A 26,992-nucleotide genomic window follows, 5' to 3' on the forward strand; every position below is an offset into this window, starting at 1 on the left:
TACATGTATAAATTACAATTCAATGTCTCCTCCTTCCCACTTTCATTTACCTTACATTTTGCAATTTTTGTGTTTGGATTTGTGTGTCGTTGATCAATTTTTTCGATTATTGCAACCAAAAATTATATACAATTTTTTTTTAAAATGTCAAATTAACTTGTAACTCCTTTATTTTAATTTGGTTAAATTATCTATATGTACATCTGTTCGTCCAATAAAATCTCATAAATGGCTAAATCGATAGTTACATAGTCTTGATATTTGAGCTATATAAGAACATTTTTTTAAAATCTTCCGACTATTTGGACTAAAATTATTCTTTTTTCTTGTGCATTTATATACATGATACAATCTAAACATTTATTATACCAACTTTTTTAGTAGCGAATCTACTTTAAAACTTACTTCTTAAAGTTAGTTTTATGGCGTTTGAATTAAATAATCACATACACAGTCAAGATAAAAATGTTAGATTTAGCTATCATAATATAAGTATAAACATTATAAAGATATCATATCTATAGTAAAGATGTACATACAGATAACTAACTCCTCCCCTTTTTCGTCTGCTAGCAATTTGTTTTCTGCTACTTGGCTGTGTTAACATTCCCGTTATTATTGGTTGATTTTCAAAGACCCAATTGAGAGTCGGCAAAAGGTCATTGCGATAGGGAAATACAGTTATTTAACCCTTTCTCCCTCTAGTGTTTTATCTAGGCTAGCTATGCTATACATTGATAAATCGTCCTTATTATATTTAATGCAATACAATAGGCCTTATATGTCATATTAAAAGTTTTTACCAACAAAAATTATTTCCAAACTATTCAATTATGTTACATTGTTGCAAGGGTAAAAAAAGTGTTTGGTAGCATAGATATCTTAAAGAATAAGACAAAAGCTGATAAATGGTTGTACATCCCAAAATGATGATAAAAAATACCCCTTCTGTAGAATTAATTTATTGGTTGAAATGTTTTGACATTGCTACTTTGGACCAATCAATTAAGATTTAATAAAAGTACCCAAAGTTTTAGGTCAACAAAATGTTCATAAAACTTTGGTTATCATTTTAATTTACAGTACAATGTCCCACCCTCCTTGAATTTTTTCAAATAATATTTAATATATCATATTACGCTATCATCATTTTAATTGACATAAAAAAATAATAGTTAAAATAGCTTATCTTAAGGTAAAATATCCTTTACTGCGTAGAAGAAACATCTTTCTTGTAATTGATTAGGGATAAAGGAATATGTACAAAAATTTACATAAACAGAATGACAACATTTATAAAAGAGAAGAACATCAAACCAGACGGTCAGACAAACGAACGTTAACAGATTTATATTAACAACAAATTTAATTAATTCAACATTTATCAAAAATCTATCCTAAAATTGCTGAATTATAGGATGCTTAATGTAGACATTATTACATTCTAAGATATAAAATGAAGTATATAAAGAATTGCAAATACTCAAATAGAATTTTTTTTAAATATACCTTCTTATTCTTATAGAAGTATTCAAATTATCTCTATAGTATAGCTCTCAAAAGTGTCAATATAAGTTATATGCAATATGTATATTCATATTGTATAATAAGATATATAAGTTTTCCGGAATTTTACCGTTAGGGGGAAATGCATTTTAAGTTAATTAATTTTGACCAATAGGATAGGTGGATTTTAAACTACCTGCGCTCTAATTAGTTGAATGATGTACGCCATCCAATCAGAGCGCAGATTTTTTAAATCCACCAATCACAGATGCCAAAATTAATTAACTTAAATTACATTTCCGCTTTTAGATAAAGAATTATATAAAAAACGAATTTTATAAAAAAAACCTCAAAATTTGGTGCAGATTTCAAAACTTTAAAATTCCGGAAAACTTATATATCTTAATGTATAATGCATATAGATGGATATAATATTACTTGAATGTTGTATCAAAATTTCATGTACTCTGATAAAGTAATCCTCGAAGTTGGCTAAAATAACGATATCCCCGCATCAACCCCCTTTACCCCATCCCTTTACTCTCCTACTGGATGAAGGAACTGGCCACTAAATGAGGTCATATTAGCAAGCTAAATTGCTGACAAATTTTCGACTTGTCATTATATCCACGTATATCTTATATCCATTTATACATACATGTTTGACTGTTTCCATATAGTCACTATCCCACATTTTCTTTTAAGCAGTAAAAAACCACCCTCCTGCTTCTAATGTAGTTACTATTTTCCAGGGATATGTGTTAAGATAATGGACGTTAAATTGATTTAAATCCCAATAATGATAAACAAAATTACCCCTTTTTTTAGATTAACTAATTTGTTAAAAAGTTTTGACACGACTAAGTAATATTAATCAACCAGTAAAGGTTTCAGAAAAGTACTCAAAGCTTTTAAGACAACAAACGAGAAAACGTGCATATATAACTTTGGGTACCAGGAAAAATTCTACAAGCTTTCAATTTTTAGTATACGAAAGATGGGGGGAGGGGATGTATTAATGATAAATTAATAGAATACTGTATGCATATTGATTAGTATTAAGACTAGTGCCAAACTTTCTGGGAAGGAGGGAGGGGATAATAGCAGATAAAATAATCTACACATTAATCTAACCCCTATTTCTTAGCTGTTAAAGGCTGAATTTTGGGAATTTTGGTTTTTAGTGGATTTATTTGTTTTTGATTGTCATTTTCCTTTGTCCCTGTAAACTTTTCATATGTATACAAATGAGACAAATTCATATCATATATAAGTATAGTGATGCTTTTCTATACATATTAAGAGTCTGTCTGTCGTGTCTGTTTCTCTGTAATGCCCAGCTGATTTTAATTTTTAGATGTGCTAATTTACATTTATAAATTGTCCAGTTCAGACATAACTTATAGATACAATCGTAAATTAGATATGATATAAGATTATTGAATACAAATAAAAATCTTGCATAAAGATTCCTGTTACATTAAGGTATAGTCATTAAAGTGTAGCTCCTTTTGATCATCACCAAATAATACCTAACATGACAAATCTTGATGTTTTATGTATAGAGTTTATCAATAAATCTTTTTGTGTTTGTGTGTGTTTTAATCTTTGTTTTATGGATCAAATTATCCTTTTTAAAACTCGCCAATAATTATTTTCAAGAATACTGTACCATCCCTTTCTAGGGGATGGTGGATATGGTTAATTCATTGAATACGAAATTATATCGGTGTCCCATCCCTACCGTAAAATGTATCATATCATCAAATACTCAGGGCCAAAAATTCGTAACTACATAATTACATACATCCTACTATTTTAGCTGAAAGAATCCAATTTCTGACTAGTAAGATTAGAGTATTTTTTCTAATGATTTTACCCCTTCCAAAAAATAAAAAGCCAAACAAAACCAATATGCCGATTTCTAAACGGTGGGACAAGCAACAAACAAACTTTTTGGAAAATATTGTCTTATAGGTCCTTGGAACAATTTACAAGACGAGATAGCGTCAAAAAGATTTTGATTTGATGGCAAAACTTAAAACTTTCTGATTTTACTTTAAAAGGGCATACAAAAACCTTGAAAACCTCTCTTTTCCTCGAAGATCTTTAGAGTTAAGGTAGATAAATCAATATCACCTAAAATGATGATAACATAATTACCCCTTAGCTTCGGTAATAAAAAATCACTTTGCTAATGTAAAAACTGCGGTAGTGATAGCACAACAATTATATCTTCTTCTCATGAATATGCCAGAGTGTTCAAACAAATCCACAAAAAAGTACAATGACAAAAGTTGATAACTAATGTAATGAATAAGGAGTAAACTTTCAAGCAAGTTCTGACAAAAAGAAAACGAAAATCAATGATATTTTGTTGATTTAGATAGTAAAAGAATTTGCCATATCGAACGTAGAAAAACAATCATATTTTATGGAACTAAACAAAAGTCCCTTTCTTGATAATTTTTAAAGAAATGTATTTCGATGAACATGGCACCGTCTTTAGTCTAATGCAGTTAAGCTGGATGTTACTTTTTATGTAAAAGCAAAGCATTTATCATAAAAATAAAATGTTAGTCTTTAATTTATATATTATAGGTCAAATCATTTTCTTTATTGAAGACAAATACAGCCTTCTATTGTACAGAAAGACAGTAAAACAATAAGTTTTATTACAATTATATTTGGTAGAAAAATTTATATATAATATTTCTCCATATAAATAAGTATCTAAAAATTTCTTTTAAGAAAATTTTGTATATTTTTAAGAAACATCTTATTTGCCCTCCCTCCTTAAGGCAAAGAATGGGGGGGTGGGGGAATGGGGCAACAGGAGGGCAGGGGTCAGGCCACAGAGGTTAAAAGGTGGCGGGGTCGCGCCCCCCTTGACAGCAATTCTTGTTCAAACCAATACAGGTTGCCATTAAAAGTATTTATTTTTCATTTTGGGAAAGTTTCCATTTAGGTTTTCGTGTGATACAAAGCTTCCCAGAAAATTGAAGACTAAGTAGCTTAAAACTGCAATTAACCATATAAGTTTAGTCTTAGTTGTTAATTTAAATGACAAATATTTCAAGCAAAATTGTCGTTTTTTTAGGTGATACATACCTTTCTTGGTGAATCTATGGTAAGGCTGAGCTTCGCTACTTTTGGACGTTATCATCCCTGTTTACTTTAATATTGGAATCCATGTTTGAATAAGAATATATAATGCTTGTTCAATGGTTTTAGGTTTTCATAGAATAATATTATGTAGAATAATACGGTATTGGAATTGAATAGAATACCTAATTGATAAGTAGTTTTGTTTTTCAAAGAAACCTGTGATATCTTAACATATTGAGTTCACCATTTAAGGAAAGCTTCACAAAGGTCCAGCATCTCCCCTCTCACTTTGAATACAGACGCAGCCGGTAGTAACAGTATTGGTTATTTAAAACCACCTTAATTGATTTGTAAAACTTCATGGAAAGAAAAAAACCAAAATAATCAAAGACTTCAAAATCTGTTAACGAGGAAAAAACATTATACTTTATACTTTAGTATAAAAACCTCCTAAATGTTCTTAGAATTTTTTTCTATGTTTATTTAACATGATATATGATGCTTATACATTTATGGTAGAGTTTTAAACCCATCCCCTTTTTTATAACCCAAAAATTTCCCCAGTGCACTTTAGGGCAAATCAAGAAAAAATAGCATCTATTTTAGTGTTATAGCAGATTTAAGATTTTTAGAACTCATTTTTTAACTTCTTCCAAAACCTGGAGCTGTATTTTATACAACTCAAAAAAAAAACAATTTATCTGTAAATTAGAAAAAAAGTGTTCTCCTGTTTAAATTAAATCTTGTTTTTAATATTTTTCTTGTGTATTTTTTCTTCTCAAACAATGAAAGTTGCCATTTGGAAAGATAATTTTGGCATATTTTTCAAATTCTAACATATTCAGAAATCGGCTGTGGTGAACCTAAATTTAGATTTCTAACCCGCGGCGAACTGCAAAAGAATCTTTTAGTCAGAGATCTAAATGGATAAGACAATGACCGATAAATTGATGTACATCGCCAATGATGATTCACGAGTACCCCTCCTTCTGCAGATCACAAATAGTGATTGTAACGTATTGACACTCAACTTAATGAATCAACCAATCAAAATACAATGAAAGTCTCCAAAGTTTTTAAATCAGCGCATAAGAAAACATTTTTTAAAACTTTGGGGACTAGTGCAATAAACAGCCCCTCCTCCCTGTCTTTTATTCCTGTCTTTGCCCCACTGTGAGGTGCAGTGTTGTAATAGGTGAAAAATTAGTGTAATAACACAGCCGCGGATTTTTAGAAACTATCAATAGGACAATAATATGTCATCCATAAGTAGCGCAGTAAGAAGCTAAATATAAATCATATTTGAAAAGAACAGCAAACTGTAATATTTAAACAGTAGACTGGGGAGATACTGTAGGATTAAGGGTGTAGACTGCATGGAGACTGTTTTCATTCAGATCAATGAGACAATTGCAGGGATCTAAAGGGATAAGACAATGGCCGATAAATTGATGTACCACCCAATGATGTTTCACAAATTACCCCTCCGGTACATTTAAATTAGTGGTGAAAACGTTTAGACACTCAACTTAATGAACTAACAAATCAAAATTCAATTAAAGTTCCCAAAGTTGTGAATCAAACGAATATGAAAACCTTTATTAAAAACTTTGGGGACTTGTGGAATAAACAGCTCAATGTGACAATTGGACAAATGAGATCTAATTATAAGAAATATTTATTTGCAAAAACGATATAACACCAAATATTAACCTTTTGGGTTAAGGTAATGTTTACCAATCTATTATTTAAACACGTTTATAGCATAATATTAAACCAACTATTTTGATATGCATGTATGGGCGTTTTTAGGGAGGGGGTGGCTGTAAATTATACTGGTACCCAAAGTTTTATAAGCAATTTCTCGCGCTCGTCAGCTCAAAAATTTGGGTACTTATAGAAATCTCGATTAATCAATTCAAACTAGCAATTTTTTCCAAAGTATCAATTTATCATCATTGGGGGGTGTATATTAATTTATCGTCCTTTGTCTTATCACTTAAGATCCCTGGGCGTTTCCATGGCCTGGATTGGATAAAAGTGGGTATCGCAGATAATTAACTATGTTTGTACGTGTTTCTGTCTGTCACTTAGGATTAAGAAATGTTGTGCGTTTAAAATTTACTTTGACTATTGCAATTCCATTTTCTAAATATGCCGAAAATTTAAATTGTGTCACCCCGATCATACTTATGGACATTAATTTACTTGTTATTCAATAATATTTCAATGTTGTATAACATTGTAAAAACAATAATTTCTACTATGTTATTTTTTGTAAAATAAAATAAAGTAAGCTGTTAAATATTTATAGCATTGTAAAATCGCAAGCAAAGATGTAAAATTTATATTAAACTAGAACAAGTATGTCATAAAATGGCGAAGCTAATTGAAATTTTAATAGTTTTTGTCGATCAGTTGGAAAGCTTATCTGGCTATTATTAAGCAATGTTACTCGAGACCAATATCTACAATGCATGCATAACAGCAGACAGACAAACTAATAATTAGGACTTAAAGAGAACCTATGCAAAAAAAATCTAAAAGATATACAATATATATTGAAAAATTATTTCATTTTATTTACTCCTATACACATAGTAAAATTCAAATAAAAATCTAACAAATGCATTTTTAGACATTTGTAAGTTTTAAAACATGGAATCTTTTTTATTTATAATAGTTATTAGTTATTTATCGTATTATAGACAGCTTTTCGCGGACATTAGATTAAGATTATAAGAAGGCTCGGATCAGCAAAACTGTTATTTATTTTGAGATTTTTATTTTCATATTCGAGGAAATTATCTATAATACGATGCTACACATGATTTTTCAGTATGGTTAAGAACCAATTCTAATCCTACTGATATTAAGCGGTTTTAAGCAATACTGGAAAATAAATTAACATGTAAGAAGTTTAAGTATGCAGTTAAGCTATTTTTTCCTATTAGAAAACTATTTGCCTTCTACTTTCTAAAAGTTTCTTTGATAATCGCATTATTTTAGTTGTTTATTACTAATTTTATCATTTTGTTATAAACTTACTTTTAACTAATGAATATACTCTGTTTTGATAATTATCATTTTTAACAATAGGAAAATTGGCGCAAAAATATTTTCTTCAAATGAATTATACTGTCCTACATACATGAAGTATATTGGTTTTCCTAGGTTTTTAAGTAAACATATTATAAACAGAAAAAGCTAAAGTTTTTGAAAGAGAGGTTATAATCCTTTAATTGGACAAAATGACACCCCCCCCCCCCTTTTATGAAAATTACGTGTTTCTTCCTCTTTTAATACCTACCTAATAGATCTATGTAAAAATCTATCTATAATACAAAGTAGAACGATGTCTGTCTGTCCGTCTGTCTGTCCCTTAAGATCTCGGTGACCACTGAACCGATCGGATTCTACTCTTCAGGGTATATACCTATTGGTCCTGTGGTAGTTTTTAACCTATTTTCTTGGGGGGTGGGACACCCCCAACCCCCAAAAAACAAAAAAATCCCCCCCCCATTTTTTTTTTTTTTTTTTTTTTTTACTGAAGATTTCCTTGGTCCTTTAACGAATTTCACCTTAATTTTTTTTATCACCTCTAGGGGCAAAGCCCCTAGAGGCTAGGGGCGAAGCCGCTAGTACTTTACATAAAAGAGCAAACTTTAAAACATATTAAGAAGGGTGGTGAGGGTCTTTTAGTAGGAATAAGGGATTTTAAACTTTTTTTTGCTGTGGCAAAAAACTGTTACACTTTTTGCTGAAGTCAAAGTACATAATAACTAATGTATTTCTGAAAAGCACAGAAAAACCAAATACTTAATAATGTAATAGAAATATTTGCCAGTGGGAGGTCGTATTGGTCAATTTGAAAATTATAGACAAAGGTGTTCGTTCAATTAGGAAAAATAAACATTTTGTGAGAAATTATTTTTAATGTTGTATGGTATAACCATAATTTTAAACCATCAAAGTCCGACGGTTGTTAAGAAAATTTTATTCATACAATAAATATATTACTGCTTTAAATTTTATAATTTGAATTTTTTTGGTCCAAGGATTTATAATTGGAAAATAAAACAGATTTATTTGATGACTTTACTGGACACCAATAATATATTGTGATTATAATAATTATGATTGTGGGTGTGTCTTCAGTTCCGCACAAATGTTACAATAACAGATCATTAACAGAGCCCAAACTAAGTAAATCAGAAACATAATGATTAAATAGATCTATAAATTACATTTAAAAGTAAGAGCAGTTGTTTACAAAAAAATCAGCTGGGCCGTGCTTGACATTTATTCTATTTATGGCGATTTCTCTTGAGATGTAGGCGGTACCCTCCCCCAAAATAGCTTTAAATCTTCCCAGGACCTATGAGAAGCTACACTGTAAGAGGAACCATATCGGTTAAGTGGTTAACGGGATTCTCCGGTACAGACAGACAGACAAATATCCTTTTACTTTATTATAAGGATTGTAAAATAATTGAGAATGTGTGAATACTCGCAGATGTGGTATTGAAGGCACACCGTATTATGGATAATTAATCAAAATGTAAGGCTAAGCTTCATTATTATTTCATTTATAATTGTATTATATTATTCATATAAACTAAAATCATATTCATAAGCTCAAAAGATTGACCAAATAATTTCAAAACTAGTAAAATATTCTTAATATTTAATTTCAATATGCAATATAGGGCTTTGGTAATATTAATCAACAGACCTTATTTCCACTTAATATTAGCCAGCAATAGGACTTGACAAACATCAGGGACTAGGGAATGTGATTCAGACAAACATCAGGGACTAGGTAATGTGATTCAGACAAACATCAGTGACTAGGGAATGTGATTCAGACAAACATCAGTGACTAGGGAATGTGATTCAGACAAACATCAGTGACTAGGGAATGTGATTCAGACAAACATCAGGGACTAGGGAATGTGATTCAGACAAACATCAGAGACTAGGGAATGTGATTCAGACAAACATCAGTGACTAGGGAATGTGATTCAGACAAACATCAGTGACTAGGGAATGTGATTCAGACAAACATCAGTGACTAGGGAATGTGATTCAGACAAACATCAGTGAATAGGGAATGTGATTCAGACAAACATCAGAGACTAGGTAATGTGATTCAGACAAACATCAGTAACTAGGGAATGTGATTCAGACAAACATAAGGGACTAGGGAATGTGATTCAGACAAACAACTTTAAGTGAAAATTTCCCCACAACCCTCTTCCCTTAATTTTCTCCTTCGTACTCACTTCCTTCAGCTACATCAAAAAACAGATTTTACGCCAACTCTACGCCAACAAAATATTTTTTTTTTGGTAATTTCTAATGGAATTAATTGGCTGATTGGCAGCCCCTGACAAACATAAATCATTAAGAAGGTTATTAATCATTGTCCAATCCCTGTATTCCTGCTATATTTGAAGATTTTTTTAAAATAGGTTTTTCGAATAAAGGGGGTGGGGTGGGGAGGGGAGCGAATTTTAACTAATTGGTCAATTACCTATTTTTTAGCCTTTCTTCTTTTAGAACCAACAATTTTAAAACGTGTAAAATGTAATTAGGGATGAGGAAAAGGTACTTTTTAATTTCAGAAACAAAAGGTTGTCATCTTTATATCCCTTAGAATGTGTGACCTCCCTGCAATTCCCCATTTAATGGCCTAAAACCAGCCCTTTGTTATTACTAAGAGTTCCTTCTAAGATTTCTTGGAGTGATCAATTCAGTGGTTTCCAAGATCTTACTTGACTTACATACAGAAAAACTTACATCCAGATACTTTAGATTAATAGGTTAAATTTTAAACTTGGTTTTCTATGCCTTTATTTTTGAAAATTAGAGGAGGGGGGGGGGGAGGTGTGTGGACAAAAGCAGGGAGGGAGGGGATAATGGGCTGTTTATTACACTAGTCCCCAAAGTCCCCAAAGTTTTATAATAGAGTTTTCTTATTCTTTGGCAAAACAACATTGGGGGATTTTTATTGAATTTTGATTTGTTGGTTAATTAAGTTGAGTGTCCAAACATTTCAACCACTATTTATAATATACAGAAGGGGTAATTTTGTGCATCCTCATTGGGGATGTACATCAATTTATCAGCCATTGTCTTATCCCTTTATATCCCTGGTTTAAAAGGGTATTATTATGGTGTGACCAGGCTACAATTAAACCATTCCTTAAATTATAGTCTTTATGCAAGTGTGTGGTTTGTGTGTGAGTGTGTGTTTAGGGGTATGTGTGTTTGTGTGTATATATGTGTGTGTGTGTGTGTGTGTGTGTGTGTGTGTGTGTGGTCTAATGGCACAAACAATTATTAAATTAACACCCATTCAAAGGAAACTCTCAATTTTTACTCATGATGATATAAAAAGTTCTAAAAACACATATTTTCTTGTTCGTTGGTTTAAAACTTTGGGTACTTTTATTAAATCTCCATAGGTTGGTACAAAGTATTTGTGTCCAAACTTTTCAACCAATAATTTTGATCCACAAAGAAGGCATTATTTTCTCTGTCATGATTAAACTTTTAAATCAATTTATTGTGTTCATTGCATTATCCATTAAGATTCTAGAACTTATGCAGACCACGTATTTTTTTAAAGCGAAAAATGGATAGGACATAATGTATACCTTAATCCTATTATATAAATTTGTAAGGTTTTTTGTCCGTAGCTTGAACTTTCGATAACTAATGAACCAATTTGGTTTTACATTATAGAGAAGTTGCACATATGTCTCGGGTTGGTTATAGGCTATTCCATTTTTAGATATAAGTCTTGGAATGGTTTTTGGCTATTTATTTGGCCTTCCCCTTTCCTTCAAATATTTAGTTTTCTATAATATTTTGCGGAAACTGCGGAAGTGATTGCACCCCCTCCCCGTTTAGGACACAATAAAGTTATTTTGTTAAAGAATGTGTATAAAATTAAATAATTTGCTGACACCCTACAAAATTTATTAGATTTATATACTGTCCAGCGATATAAGGAATGCGTAAATAAGACCCAAATTCTTCATATACCTACCATTTAAACCAATAATTTTAATCTACGGAAGGGGTAATTTTGTATATCATGGACATCAATTTATAGGCCATTGTCTTATCCCCTGAGATCCCTGCTTTTAAACCTAGCAATCTTAAGGGTTAAGACAATAGACGATAAATTGATGTACATCCCCAATGAAGTTTAACAAAATTATTAGTGCAAAATTTTGGACAATGCTATATATCAACGAATCAAGATTTTATGATATTGACTGAATATCATAAAATGGCAGAAAAATATTCGACTCAAATGATTAGAACTTGAACCAATTGCTATATCCCTGTCCAAAACCCCATAAATTTAAACCTCAGTTAATCTGAAAGTCTTACGATTAAATTGCTTTAAAAGTAGCTCCCGTTTTTTATACTACAATGTTTATATCTTTTTTTTTCTTTCTCTCTCTCTCTCTCTCTCTCTCTCTCTCTCTCTCTCTCTCTCTCTCTCTCTCTCTCTCTCTCTCTCTCTCTCTCCCCCTCTCTCTCACTCTCCCTCTCTTTCATTTCTATTGATCTAAAACCCTTGGAGCAATATTTTTCCATCTCTATATATCAGAGTGGTAGAGAATTTTTCTAAAAAATAATTTAAAACACCATAGCTAAACTTTAAGCATAAAATTGATATGAAAATAAAATGATAAGTGTCGACAGAATGTCTTCTACATACTTTTATATTACATTTGCAAGCTTATATCAGGGATCCTAAGGGATAAGACAATGGGCGGTACAGTATACATACATTGCTAGTTTGAAACATCTTATCAAAACTTATTTAATACACGTGTACTTTGGGTACCAGTAATATTTGACAGTAGTTTAATGTCCATCCCATCCATATCTTAAAGTAATGATGCTTTATTTGTTTCACAGAATAACTGTCTCTAATTTCCATCAAATTATCAAATTAATGTCCCTCCATCTCCGTGCAAGTTTTACATTAACACATTCAAAAAAACATTCCTTCTCTAGATTATAATTAGTGGTTGAAACGTTTAGACACTTTACTTTTCCTCCCTAAGTTTCCACCCTTTCCAATATATTTCCTAATATTTCGCAATTATGAAGCAGGGAATATGCGGATGTGAACGCACACCCAAATTATCAATTTTCTCGTTCTCGTTCGGATCTTACGGAATGGATGATAAATTAATGTACATCTCCAATGATGATTAAGAAAATTATCCCATTTGTACATTAAAATCATCAATCTAAAACTTCGTACTTTGCTAGTTTTTACTTATCTATCAAGATTTAGTAAAAGTGCCTTAAGTATTTAATACAATTTTGAGGTCCAGTATAACTCAAATGCCCCCTCCGTCCCTGGCATTCCCCCATTCCCATTCGATTATTTTAATTTTCAACTTTCAAAAGTGTTCTGCAAAACAAATTTTCTAGAGTGAAGAATATTTCGCAAATAAAAAAATGATTATGCCTCTACAACATGTCCTACAGATAATAGTTATTTCTCGCATCGTATTATCCGCGGATATAGAATGTACAATTATAAGATTAAAACTAATTTTTTCAGCCCCGAGGTGCCGAAGGCACCGGCTAAAAAACTGGTTTTAATCTTATGATTGTACATTTTTATATTCGTAGAAAGCTGGATATAATACGATGCAAGACATAGTTTTTTCGTATGGATGAGAACTGGTTCCTATCCACCGGATTCGAATGAATACGAGAAAAATCATTGAGGTAAAGTACTATTTGTCCTTTAAGATCTCGTTAACCAAAACAATAATATTTAAAAGAAAACAAATTTTGACTGGCAGAAATGTTGGAAAAATGTTTTTTTTAAATATTTTTATACATGTCTTTTTCCCAACAATTTAACCAGACGTCAAAATCAGAAACTTTTAGTTTGGTTCAGAGCAAGAATAAGTATATTCAAAATTATCGAAGGTTTTGTCATAAATGGAAGAAAACATACCAACTGTCGTCTGTTGATGGAGGGCATATATGTTTTATTATCATGTATGGTAATTTACATCAATTTATATTCCATTGTCGGGAATAGTCCCTTTCGTGGCAACTCCCCTTAAGGGGCGATTCATCGTATTTTTAAAATGGCTTTGGATAGATTATTTTAGGTTAGGTTATATTGGGTTAGGTGATTGCGCCATAGGGTTAGGCAATTGATCCCGCAGGGTTAGAGCTCCCGCAGGGGCTAGAAATAGGAGAAAAGCTACTGTGAAAAAAAACCGAAGAATTAAGGAGCGTTGCCACGAAAGGGACTATACCCCCATTGTCTTATCCCTTTATTGATATAGCAGCAATAGTTGCAGTTTGAAACCTCTAAAACTGCTACATGTACTTTAAGGAAAATTTTAAAATATATATTAAAATAAATTGTTTTTGCTTCGTTTCATTGAATTTTGTCAACATTGTTAATGTTGCTTAACAAATGAGCAAATTTTAAAATGAATTGCTGCATAGGTTAAAGATGAACAAATTAAAGCTTGAAACACAGGCGCGTGCAAAGTAATGAAAGGGAAAAATGGGCATAACATTACCCCCCCCCCCCACTACCCACACACACAAAATAAAATTACAAATAAAAAATAAAAGCGAAGCTTTTCTATAATATGATAGGTCCGTCTGTTCTTATTTTGACAATGATATCTAAGACCATTAAGGTATAACGTTATAAGCATAGCATCTCTAATGTTAATGTTCTGTTAATGTTCGTTTGTTTAACCTCTGATTTGTTTAAAAGCTTCGCTTCTATGGATGTTGTCATCCTTGTTTTTCTTATAAAGCTAGTGCATACAACAAAACATCCTCAAAAAATGAGCTTCGCTACCCCCTGACAAATATCACTGCACACCCCTATTAGAATAGCCGGTGCTCTTAACTTAAAATTGGCAAATTTGAGCTCAGGAAGAGATATATATGTTGGAAAATAAAGTCAGATAAAGACTTTAAATGTCCGGGATGGCGTGAACATTGGGCTGTTTAATACACTAGTCCCCAAATTAGTTTTGATTGGTTGGTTGATTAAGTTGTGTGTTCAAACGTTTACCAAAATTATTTTTTCACGTTTCTCTTTCGTTGATTCATTGATTTAAAATAATTCTTCAAAATATCAATCTTTTCTGAAGATGTTTAAACTACAGGTGACCATTTAATTTATGTCTTTATTCTAAGATTTACTTAATTTGTTAAAAAAAAGGATGAATGCATCCATAAATGCGAAGCCAATTTGAGACAAGAAAATTTAGGGCATTTCAGAACTTTTTAATATAAAAAATAGAATACATGTTTTTGGAACACAGTAATAGTGTCTGACTGATTATGACGTAACAAAAAAAATTAGCCAATGAGAGGCCGTTATTGACCAATGGTAAAATTTATAGTGGCCTCTCATTGGCTAATTTTTTTTGTTACGTCATAATCAGTCAGACACTATTAATGTGTTCTTGTTTTTGTTTATTGATATCAGGGAGGAAGGGATTGTTGGACTGTAAGTTACACTTGTACCCAAAGTTTTATAAACTCTTCTCTAATTCCTGGGCTTAAAAACTTTCCACCCAATAATTTTAATCTACAGTAGGGTAATTTTGTTTATCATCACAGGGAACACAACAATTATAGAGAAGCGTTGCATGCAAAAATTCTCAAGTAAAATAATGTTCAATTGTGAACCCAATCCGACTTTGCAAAAATCAGGGCGTTAAGGATAGGACAATGTACGATAAATTTATCTTACCCCCAACCTGATATTAACAGCCTGTTAATTTAGGGGGTAAAGAAGTGTTTTTTTTTTATAAAAATATTTAACAATAATTTTCCTTTGATTTACTATAGCAAAAAACTTGCCAAAATACATGCAAACTTTAAAAGCTGAGAATTTTACACATTTTAGTGTGTGCGAATTTTTGTGTATGCGAGTGTGTATGTATGTGTATGTAGAAAGACAGAAAAAATGTATCAAAAAGATAGTTCCTTTATATACAAACCAGCGGTTACGCCCCATAGAAGGGGTACTTGAAGTGGGGGGAGGGTTGACGACCAATACCCATTTTTAATTGTAGTTATAGAAAGAAAAAGAAAATAATTTTTTTTTCTTTTGGGGGGGGGGATGTTTTTTTTTTCTAGATGCGATTACTCCTGTCATAAACGTTTCCAGGACATATGAGAAGCTGTATTGTAAATGAGAACCATATCGGTTCGGTGCTTAGCAACATTCTTCGGCATAGACAGACCTGCAGACATTTTATTACTTTTATAATTACTAAAAGGCGAATAAAGTATGATTATGTAGCAGTTTTGCTACAAAAAAAAGCCAAATTGTTGACCAGATTGAATATGCATTTTTCTACAGTGTTACAGGGAAACGTAAATATTTTTTCAAATACTTGATTTTTCAAAAAAATGTTTCATCAGAAAATCAGAGTAATAAGTGGGCATTATAGTTTTTCTGTTTGAAATTTTTTATTTTTATTTTGTCATTAATTGAATCCTTTATCCCTGATTAAGTACACATTCTGACATCTTTAAGAAATACAGGGATAAGACAATGGGTTTGGATATAAATAAGTATTAAAATGAAAATAAGTTGAAAGGGCTGCATTATTCATTTAATTATCATTTGTATATTGATTTAATAACCATTATCGGTCCTATGACAAACGCAGGAGTCCCAAACGTCGGAGTGGACAAACGCAGGAGTGAAAACTAAACCTAACCTAACCTATTTTGGACCATCGTATAGGTTTTTTAAATGCCTAACCCCTGCGCGGGGCTTATTTGTACATTCATATCTTAACTTAACCTAAACTGTATAGAAATACTTAATTAAATCAATATTTTAACACTCCTGCGTTTGTCCACTCCGACGTTTGGGACTCCTGCGTTTGTCCTGGAACCCCATTAGCCTCTTCCTCCAATGATAACTTATACCCAACAATATGGAATCGGGGCCAACAAATCAGGAGTTAATCTTATATTTTTTCATTTTATTATTCGCGTAAAATTATCTATAATACAATACGATACATGATTTTTCAGTATGGCTAAAACCGGATCTAATTCAGTGCATATTAAGGTTTTCAAAGCCATACCGCTATAAGACAATTAAACAAAGATCATTAATCTTCATTTTGCGTATTTTCAATTCTTTGACATGCATACATTTTATACCAATCCCTTACTCCCTGGTGCATACATTTTATGTGTGTGCTTTTGCATAATTTTATCACGCATAAAAAATAGGAAAATGTCCCAATAAAAAAGGTATGCTTGTCTGTATTTTTTTGTTAAAGAAACTCGCCAATTGCTGAAACAATTTAATTCTCCTATGTAGGAAAGCTTAAATTGATAATTTCTAAGGGATGTATTGTCCATTGCCCCATAGTAAAAAACCCTAAAGGCTAGAGATGGAGGCAATACTTTTTTCAAGTATAATTTTAAGTATCTTTTCAAATATCTTTATTTCGATCTGTTTTTTTTGCACACAGACTTACACACACAGACACACAAAAGTGTGTTATACACACAAAGACACACAGATAATGTGCACATAAATGCATAGGAACAAGGAGGGTAAAATTCAGTGGTTTAATGCAGAGAGAGAAGGGACTACACTAGTCCCCATAGTTTAATATAACGTTTTCTTATTTGTTTGCTTAACAACGTTGGGAACTTTTACTCAATTTTAATTGATTGGTTTATTAAGTTGAGTGTTTACTTTAAACGTTTCAACCACTAATTCAAACCATAGAAGGGGTAATGTTTTTAGTGTCATCATTGGGGATGTACATCAATTTATCGGACATCGTCTTATCCGTTTAGATCCCTGGGTTAAAAGCAACATAAAAGACAATAGGAGGGCAATAAATATAGTAGATCTAGATCCCTTCTTAGTAACTTGGACCAATAAGAACGCAATGCAGGAAAAATCCGGCCATGTTATTGGTTAGAACGTATACACATTTTGGTACAAAAAGAACAGTTGCTTTCTAAATTTCATCCACTTAAATAAGTCAACTATAACATAATGTTCGTCTGCTAGTAATTTCTTTTTAATTTGGACGAATTATTGTGTCTGACAGCATATCTAGGATTATACATCTATTAGGAGGGCAAAATATTCTTTCATATATAACTAACTTTTGGATTTCACAACCATATAATATATATATTTTATGCCTTTTAATTGGTAAAGACATTCCCCCAAAGGTTTTCTTTAATCACACACCTGATAAAGTAGCATTAATACCCAATTATAAAATTACTGAACTGTGAGTATAAACAAAGCCATATAAAAGTAGATATGCAAATCCTTAGATAGAATGTAATAAATTTTAATATTTCTATGGATGGGGGAAGATATTGCTTTTAGAAAATCTTTGCATTTAAAAATCTACAAACTTTTTAGAGAAGCTATCAGGGGGCAGAGACGATCTGGGGGAAAGGGGGGGGGGATTTGCAGTATCCAAAAGGGGGAGAAAAGAGAGAGGAGACAAAATAGATAAGGGGGGGAGATAAGGATTGCCGAAGGGGTGAAAAAAGTTTTGGAGGCCTAATTGAAAACTGCACCAAAATGATCGACAATTTCTGTGCGACTTTATTTGGTACTCTTATAGAGACCAGCTTTCCGTGTTTTTGAGGGACAAGCTAATGATAAACAAAATTACCCCTATGGTTAAGCTTTATTGAAATTAGTAGATCAGTGGAAAATTTTAGACATTTGCTTATTTGTACCAGCAGTGAAGATTTTATAAAAGTACCCAAAGTTAAAGCAAAAAATTAGTGAACTTTTAGAATTTGGGTACCAGTATAATCTAGGGTCCAATGTCATCTCCCTCCCTTCATTAAAAGTAAAAAATATAATTTCTACTAGATTGCAATGTTGTTTTTTTGGATAGGGGGGGGGGGGGGGGTTGCCCTTTTTAAAGTAAAAGAAATTTACCCAAATGATCGTTATAAATGCAAAGGCGTATTTAGAACTTTTTGGGATGTTAAAAACCCAATTTACACCACATTTTAAAACAGTAGCGGTTTCGCCCCTAGGACTTCAAAAAAGAACAAAATATCATCAAACCCAACTAAAGACTTTTTTCAATTATACATAGCATGAAACAATCCATGTACTTATATAAAGCTTTCTTTAAAAGTAGAACTAATTGAGTTCAATATAAAGACTCAATTATCTTTCTTTAATGTATGACTGACAATCAGACAAAGTGAATTAAATAGTAGCTTTGCTACTAAAATCAGAAGAATGATATATATATTAATATACACAGATATGTATATAATATAGATAAATAGATATTATGTGAGATAGAGAATCAGAGATAAGAGGATAAATAAACAGCAATATAAAAAGTATTCTAGCACGTCTATACTGTATACCTATATGATCTCTCTCTCACTCTGTCTTTCTCTCTAACTATCTTTCTATCGATCTCTCTCTCTCTCTTTTCCCCCAACTATCTATCCTTCTCTTTCTCTCTCTCTCTCTCATTTTCTTATTTTATTACTCTCTCTTTGTCTATCTTTCTTTCTTTCTCTCACTTTCTCTTTCCCCCCTCTCAACTCTCTTTCTCTCTCTCTTTCCAACAATTTTTCTACTATAAGACGAAATCGTCCTTGTCCTTTTTATATTTCATTTACTTATCCCTACAGTTATGATGGTAACAGACTTAGATTAGCTATGCTTTTTATTAAGATTCTTTATCATTTTTATATCTATCTATTCTTATATAGAATAGAGGGATAGGACAATTAATCATAAATTTTATCTCCTCAAAACTTATGTGTAAAATATTAAAGTAAAAGAATAGAGACGAGATGGCATGGGCTATGTAACTCCACCCACGGGGTAAGGACCGAGTGCCGACTTTCAATCGGGCCTTTAAAAATCAGCCAATAGTGTAGGAAACATTAACACAGCCAATTCGCTTCAAAAGAGCAGAAAGCAAATTCATAGGAGACGAAAAAGGTCACCACCACTTGGACCAGGTAGACAGTTGTCTGAGTTATACATCTACTTTTATACATTTATTAGTGAAATTCTGCAGGAAAATATTTGGGACAGAAAAGGATGTACACCGGTGTCCTGGATAAGAAACAGGTTTTTTTTGAGTTACGTATGACAAGACCTATATTTCTATGACCGGGCGTGTATGACAGTTCAGCACATAACTTTCATTAAATCACAGCTGATCATTTATGTAGATTTTTTTGAAAATTAAATTTTTACCCAAATTTTCATAGTTTTTCCAAAAAAAACACAATGTTCTCATATTTACAGCTTAGTTAATCTAAATTTATTTAAAGAAAAGTATAAAAGATGACAGCTGAACCAAAGATTTTGTTATCATCAATAACAAGATCTTTCAGAATCAATTGACTAATCTAAGATTTGTAGTCTAGAAGTTGGGTAAGAGTTATTTGAATTAATGTCTAAAGAGTTAAACAAAACTTAAGTTTGTTTTGGTAGTCAACACAAAAAATACTTACTTTTCATGTCCCTCATGCATGCCTCATGAATTGTTATAGCATAGTTCCTGGCTGTAATAAGATGTCCCTCTGAGGTTCCACCAATGAAGTTTAAACTAACATGCTTCAGAATCAGCAATGATTCTGTATAAAGTTTTCCTTGTAATATTGACAAGTTATCTTGCTCAATATTGATTCCTTGCTGACTTGATGTCTAAATAGTTCCTCTTTTATTGTTTGTTGCTGCTCATCATGATTGGAAACAGTCAGTTTCAGTGGCTACTTTCGAAGGTCTCTAGGTGCTGATGGGTTGTAATTGCAGTTGAAATTATGGTGGTTGTGTGAAATTCTTGCCAGTGTCAGACACAAACTGCACCTGATTCTTGTTTACTCTGGCCTTTAAGGTATGGACTTGATGTCTAAATAGTTCCTCTGTTATTGTTTATTGCTGCTCATCATGAATGGAAACAGTCAGTTTCAGTGGCTACTTTTGAAGGTCTCTAGGTGCTGATGGGTTGTGGTTGCAGTTGAAATGATGGTGGTTGTGTGAAATTCTTGCCAGTGTCAGAAACAAACTGCACCTGATTCTTGTTTACTCTGGCCTTTAAGGTATTCAGGTAACATTGTAACCTGGAAGTGTTGGGCAAGGGGTGTTTTAGCTGTTCTGGGTAATGAGTTTTCATGTTTCTGATGGCTGGGGCTGGTATGTTTAGAACTTTATTGTCATTTTGGTTTCTGTTGGTATTTCTGACAGATTCTGTGTCTCCTTGAGTCTGGATCTGTAGGTCTGTAGACAGATCTAGTTGGGAATTTCTGTTTTTTTTCTCTGCCTTAAAGTGTTTAGAGGGTGGTGGGACCAGATTTGTCATGTATAGGTGATTTTGTGTTATTGTTGACAGGATAAACGTGCTTGCTAAGCATCTGTTAATGGTATATTACTGGCATAATCTTGGTTTTTGCATGTAGTTTTTCAATGATGGTCATGATGTGACAGTAGATAGCTGTTCTCAGAGCAGCTTTTCCAGCAAACAGGAGGCTGTCCCAGCTGGCATTACAAAATATGGGACTGCAGTAGATTATCAGGGACTGGCAAATTACTTTTCTTTTCCTCTGTTGGAAAGAGCTTCAAGCATTTTGTTTTTAGAGTTTAGTTTGTTTCTAGGCTCCTTAACAAGATGGTCGATATAGAAAAGATTGTCACATAACATAAGAACTTAGGATGTGTGCCTTATGGTACTGTTTCAACATTGACCTTTACAATGATGACAGTGCCTGCTTCATTCTAAAAGGTGGTAAAGACTATTGTAAATGATATGGCTGGAGAAATAAATAAGTTCTGGCTTTTTAACCAATCATCAAGAACTGCTAAGTAAGCTTTTATGTCCTTGACATAAGGATCAATAAGGGGACCTATGCTGTTGGAGTTATCAGCACAGGGAACAAGATGTAATTAGAGTGAAGTGTTGGCATTGATGAAATTTACAGATTGAAGAGTACAGGGTATAGGACCCCTCCTTGTAGGACAGCCTGTTTAGATCCTCTGATAACAACAAATTGTTGTCTACCTCTAAGGAATACACATGAAAACGTTTCAAGTACTCATTCAAGTTTAGTGTATAATATTATGCAGCAGAACTTCATTGTTTACAGTGTCAAAAGCCTTTGAAAGATAAATGGAACTGGCACTGTTCTGAAAACTGGTTTCTTATTGTTTAGGCTGTTGTTGATTAACCTTTTAGTGCCGAGCACCACTTTTATGGACCGATCAAGCTGAAAATTTCAGGGAGGCTTTGTTATGGTAAAAACGGAATTCCAATTTTTTGTTTTGCTCTAGTGGCGTGCACAGGAAAGTTGCAATAAAACCCGGTTTGGCGTGAGTAAAGAAACCGTTCGGCATATATAACCGCTTTTGGCGTTTTTTGGTGCTTTCCCCCAGCATTCAAGCCCGGTTTTGTCCTAAATACCTGGTTATTTGGCCCAAAAAATTAAAAATGTCCAAAGTGAGTTGTAGAGTAGCTAATACTACGATACAATCCGTAATTGAAAACTACATAACCTCTTGTAATTGATAGAGCTACAAGTAAATTACAAAACGATTTATATTACATTTAGTGTTTTTGCTATAGTTGCCACCCTTTTCAGTTAAAAAAGCCCATTTCCTAGAAGTTTTAAAACTTTGATATTGTATGTGGACGGGTATCTTTACTCGCGCCAAGCAGGGCAATAAAACTAGCAGGTATCTTTACTCGCGTCGAGCCGGAGCTATATAGAACGTAAAAAAACGATAAAAAAATAATAATTTGAATAAAACGAATTCACAAATGAATGTAGTTGCCAATAAACTTTAAATTTCACAAAAAATCACTAACTTTACTTCATAAACAAAAAAGTTAGGAGGGGTATTTTAAAATCACCTTGTTTTTCTTGGTTTTAAAATTTTGTTGAGCTATACCGGCAAACGGAAGTAAGCAAAACTGCCTGCTCCAGGGGGAAATGAAAACCAGGGTAGTAGAGGGGGGATTCATACTGAGAATGATGCAATCCTAAAACTGAGAACCGTTTTTTTTTGGCATTTTCTGGAACTGGGCATTAAAAGCCGGTTCGTCACTAATGGGTTAAGGTATTATTACTCTGTAAGGCAGTTGTAGTGAACCTGCCTGTGTGAAAGCCATAATATTGGTCTGCAAGTTTAACAGCATCATTCAGGTTGGGACGAATCATGCAGGCAGGATAAAGAAGTAAGACAGGGCAGTAGCTGGAACCCTGATTGTCAGGTTTCCCTGGTTTAAGTAATGAAATAAATTTACCAATCCTCCACATGCTTGGTATCTAGAAGTGATTTACTTGTCAATACTGCAATGAAAACATTGTACAAAATCATTGCTGATTCTGATTTGTTTAAACTTCTTTGGTGGAACCTCAGAGGAACCTTTTATCACATCCAGGATCTATGTTTTACCTTCAAATCTTAGAATAGTCAATTGAGGTTATTGATCTTGTTATAGCTGTCATCTATTATACTTTTTTTCATGAATTTAGAATAACTAAGCTAAAAATGTGAGAATATAGTGATTTTTTGAGGGAAAAACTATGAAAATTTGGGTAAAAAAGTAATTTTCAAAAAAATCCACAAAAATGATCAGCTGTGATTTAATGAAAGTTTTGTGCTGAACTGTCATACATGCCTGGTCATAGAAATATAGGTCTTGTCATACGTAACTCAAAAAAAACCTGTTTCCTATCCAGGACACCGGTGTGTAAATTTATTTAATTACCATTGTTCTCTCCCTCCCTGACTTTATCTCCTTTTATCTTTATGCTTTTTATCATTTTTCTCTCGGACTCTCTCTCTCTTTCTAACCCTCTCTTTTTTTCTCTGAAAAAGTTTTCTTGTTCTTTTTTTGTCCGCCCTCTCTCTCCCTCTCTCTCTATCGTTACTCTCTCTCTTTTTTTTGTAGCGAAGACACTCTATAACTATAACTAGTATGTATGTCCATCCAGAAGTCCTTCCGTCCGGAATGCTTTCCAATGCAATGTAAGAATTGTAACATTCAACATAAAATTGAAAAAGTTGTGTTTATTTGTCTACTAAGATCTCTTAAATGACTGACCCCTTTAGATTAAAATTTTCAGGGAATATTCGTTATTATGCTGACTCGCTTAGAGGTTTTACTCATTTTTTTGGTTTGTTAGTTTCATCCCCCCACGATAAAAACAATCATCCCTTGGGAAAGTTTTTTACCCTAAAATTAACGATATGTATGAAAGATTCCACTTAATGTCTCTTAATGTAGAATTACCCTCCTCCAAAATAGTTTGAAACCTGCCCTGAACCTTCAGTGTATGGCTTCGGTGTATAGAAAGATTGTTCGCTACAGACAGACAAACATAGTGCTACTTTTATACAAGGACATAAGTCCTAACATTTTGATGGTTTTCATAAATCTCTACCTAATGCAGAATGGTGGATTGATTTAGGCACACTACCAGCCAAAGGCGGTTGTATTGAGCCGCCGATTCCGGGCGGTAAAGGCGGTATTCCAGGCGCACCCACTAACGGCGGTTGCGGCGGTAGACCGAGCCCAAATGGGCTTCGAAACTCCATTTTTTCACAATTTTCTTAGAATTTCTAATTCTATATGTATATTTTTTTATTTCTAATCACATATTTTTTAAATTTAACAATTTTTAGTAGCGGAGCTACTCTATAACTGAAGTTATAATACAAATTATTTGTAAATATTATTATTTCTTAGAAATTTCAAAAATTATTTTTGATTTTTTTCTCACTTTTTCATTTCATTTTTGTATATTTCACTGTGTATGGTAATTTTTATTAACTTTATTTATTGGAAAAATTTTACATTCTTCCGCAAAAATTTCGTGGCCTTTGTCCGCTTCTGGCTCTCGAAATACTGGGAGATTTTCATATTATTAGCGTACAGTGTCGCCATAAATTTACTTTATTATCGAGCATCATAAATCTGCCATTTTACCGCCTAAATAACCACTTTTTATCTTCATTTCTTTTCTAAAATTATCACACATGCCGTAGAAATGAATTTTTGCAAAAAGTTTCAATTTTTAATGGCTATTTTCATAAAAATTTAGTATTATATATTTTTTCTTTGGTGTAAAGTTCTTCTGGCAACAATGTTCACTGCAGCATTAGGGAAGGCAAGGGTAGGGAAGAGGGGCAAGGAACATCTTAACCCCCTTATCTACGCAAATTCCTTCCTTTTCACAAATTTCCCCTCCCCCATAAATTGTAAGGAAGTGACCCATAGAAAAAAATAAGATAGAAAATCTACCAAAAGTTTTTTTAAATAAAAAAAATCGCCAATTGTAAGTTTAGCTCTACTTCAAGATATCTTTAATTAGTTACATAAATGTACTTTTTAGGGAAGCTTTGTAATCAAATTATAATTCCCCTGAATTTAATATAAAATTTTCTGTATCATTGGAGGGAGAAGTTTATTTTATATCCAAATGTTTCATCAATGTATTCGGGGGAATTGGAAATGTTCTATTATTTTTATTTTTCTATGGATTGAGGTTTGAAAATGGGAGATAGCCATTGATATCAGAGACCGGGGGGGGGGGGGGGATAACCGGGGAAGAAGAGAGCGAAAATTAAGTGGGGAAATTCTACGTAATACTTAAAGAAGGGGGGAATTAATTTTCCCTATATGGACATATGATAGGTGGATCATTTATGGGAAGGGGTGGGGGTGGTGTTTGGGGAATTGGGAATTCCCCCCCCCCCTTACCCCAAACCTCTTAAGTTGAGATTTAAGCAACTCCTTTCCCCTAAAGCACTCAAAAAGTGGTTTCTACAGACTTTTTCGTCATCTGTTGAATTACATTTTCTTAGGAGGACATTTAAGGAAGAAAATATGGTGTTATAGATTAATACTGGGAACCTCTGGGAACACAAAAAGATACACACTTATACAGGGTGTGAAAAATTAGCACAACTTAGGACAAGCAAGAAATTATCAAATATTTCTTTTTCAATAATTATAGTACAGCTTAGGTTTTATTATTTTTCATTTTATTGCATGAAGAATCATTGCAGTATATACTGAAATCTTTCTCTAACATATTGACAAAAATTTAATCTCAAATTTAAAAAAATATCAAAAAAGTTAACAATGACCATCATCTAAATAACTTACTTTGACCGTTGGTCGGAGAGTCATGCCAAAAAAGGACATTTTTCTTTTTCGTTGTATATTATGTTTCGAGATATGCATTTTTTTCTTTCTTTTTCTTCTTATTTTTTATGACAATTGAACATCTACTCTATGACCTAGTTAATTTGTTTGTTAATTAACAACTTTGCAAAAAAAATTACCGGATCTTTTTATTGCCACCCCTGTAACTCTATAAAATATATATGTGCAAATGTATGTGAGTTTTTTGCAAACCACAAAAAAAGATGTTTATAAAAATTATAGCATTTCAGCAAATAAATGATAAATTCAAGATTTAGAGCAGATCAATTTATAAAATATTCAAGAAAAATATCTTAAGGCATTATAGAGTAGATTTCATATGAAAGAGAGAGAGACGGAAAAATAGGATAGAGATAAAAAGAAAGAAAGATAGACAAGGATAGATAGATACAAAGAGGGACAGATGAAAAGGGAAAAATAATACAAAAGGGGAAAAGAATTTTATGCGTGATAAAGAGAAGTCCATGGAATTTGGTGTTTTTGCTTTTCTGCGAAAAAAAGTTAAAACCTGTGTGTAAACACCGAGCTAATAGGAAATTTCAAAGGTTTATATCTACTGTTTGTATATGATAAAAGTATACTTTTAGAAAAAAATAATGTTCTAAATTGTTAATTTTTCAAGCTTTTCTAGAAGAAAACCTATTTGAAGTTACTTAAACAATCCTATAATTAGAAAATTTAATTGTTACATCAATCTACACAAAATATTTAATTTATTTTCGCTATTATTTTTTCTGTATGTTTGTTTAAACACCCCAAATTCCGCGGAGGAAATCTTCACATCGGGTGGTAAATTTTAGAGTGACCTCACAAAGCAACAAAAAAAATAACCTAAAAAAATACTTTTTTTAAAATAATGAAAGGGATTGTATGTACACCTAGGAATTGCATGCAGGGATAAGACAATAGAAGTTAATACGATGATAAATTGCTGCATTTCCTTACATTTACAAAAAATAGTAAGAGAAAAAACATATATTAAATTTTAGTTTTATTGAAAAAATACCAATCCTAAGGTAATATAGAAAAAGAGAGGGGAACATATTGTACTTTTTGGGGTGGAGGGTTAGATAATATATTCAAGACGGTGGACGGGATAATAAAACAACCGTCAT

At 32.4% G+C, this 26,992-nt stretch overlaps 1 protein-coding gene across 1 annotated transcript in view; it reads right to left on the minus strand.

Moving 5' to 3' along the window:
- The window catches only part of LOC145323110 (uncharacterized), a 62,294-nt gene extending 37,940 nt beyond the window's left edge, over window positions 1-24,354 (minus strand). The window contains exon 1 of the mRNA XM_080165496.1: window positions 24,091-24,354. Coding sequence (XP_080021622.1) covers window positions 24,091-24,244 — 154 coding nt within the window. The 5' untranslated portion in view covers window positions 24,245-24,354. The remainder of the gene's footprint in view (window positions 1-24,090) is intronic.
- Between the last annotated feature and the right edge of the window lie 2,638 nt (window positions 24,355-26,992).

This window comes from Acartia tonsa, chromosome 6 (genome assembly GCF_053477335.1).
Source record: "Acartia tonsa isolate MP-2025a chromosome 6, ASM5347733v1, whole genome shotgun sequence".
NCBI classification, from domain to species: domain Eukaryota; kingdom Metazoa; phylum Arthropoda; class Copepoda; order Calanoida; family Acartiidae; genus Acartia; species Acartia tonsa.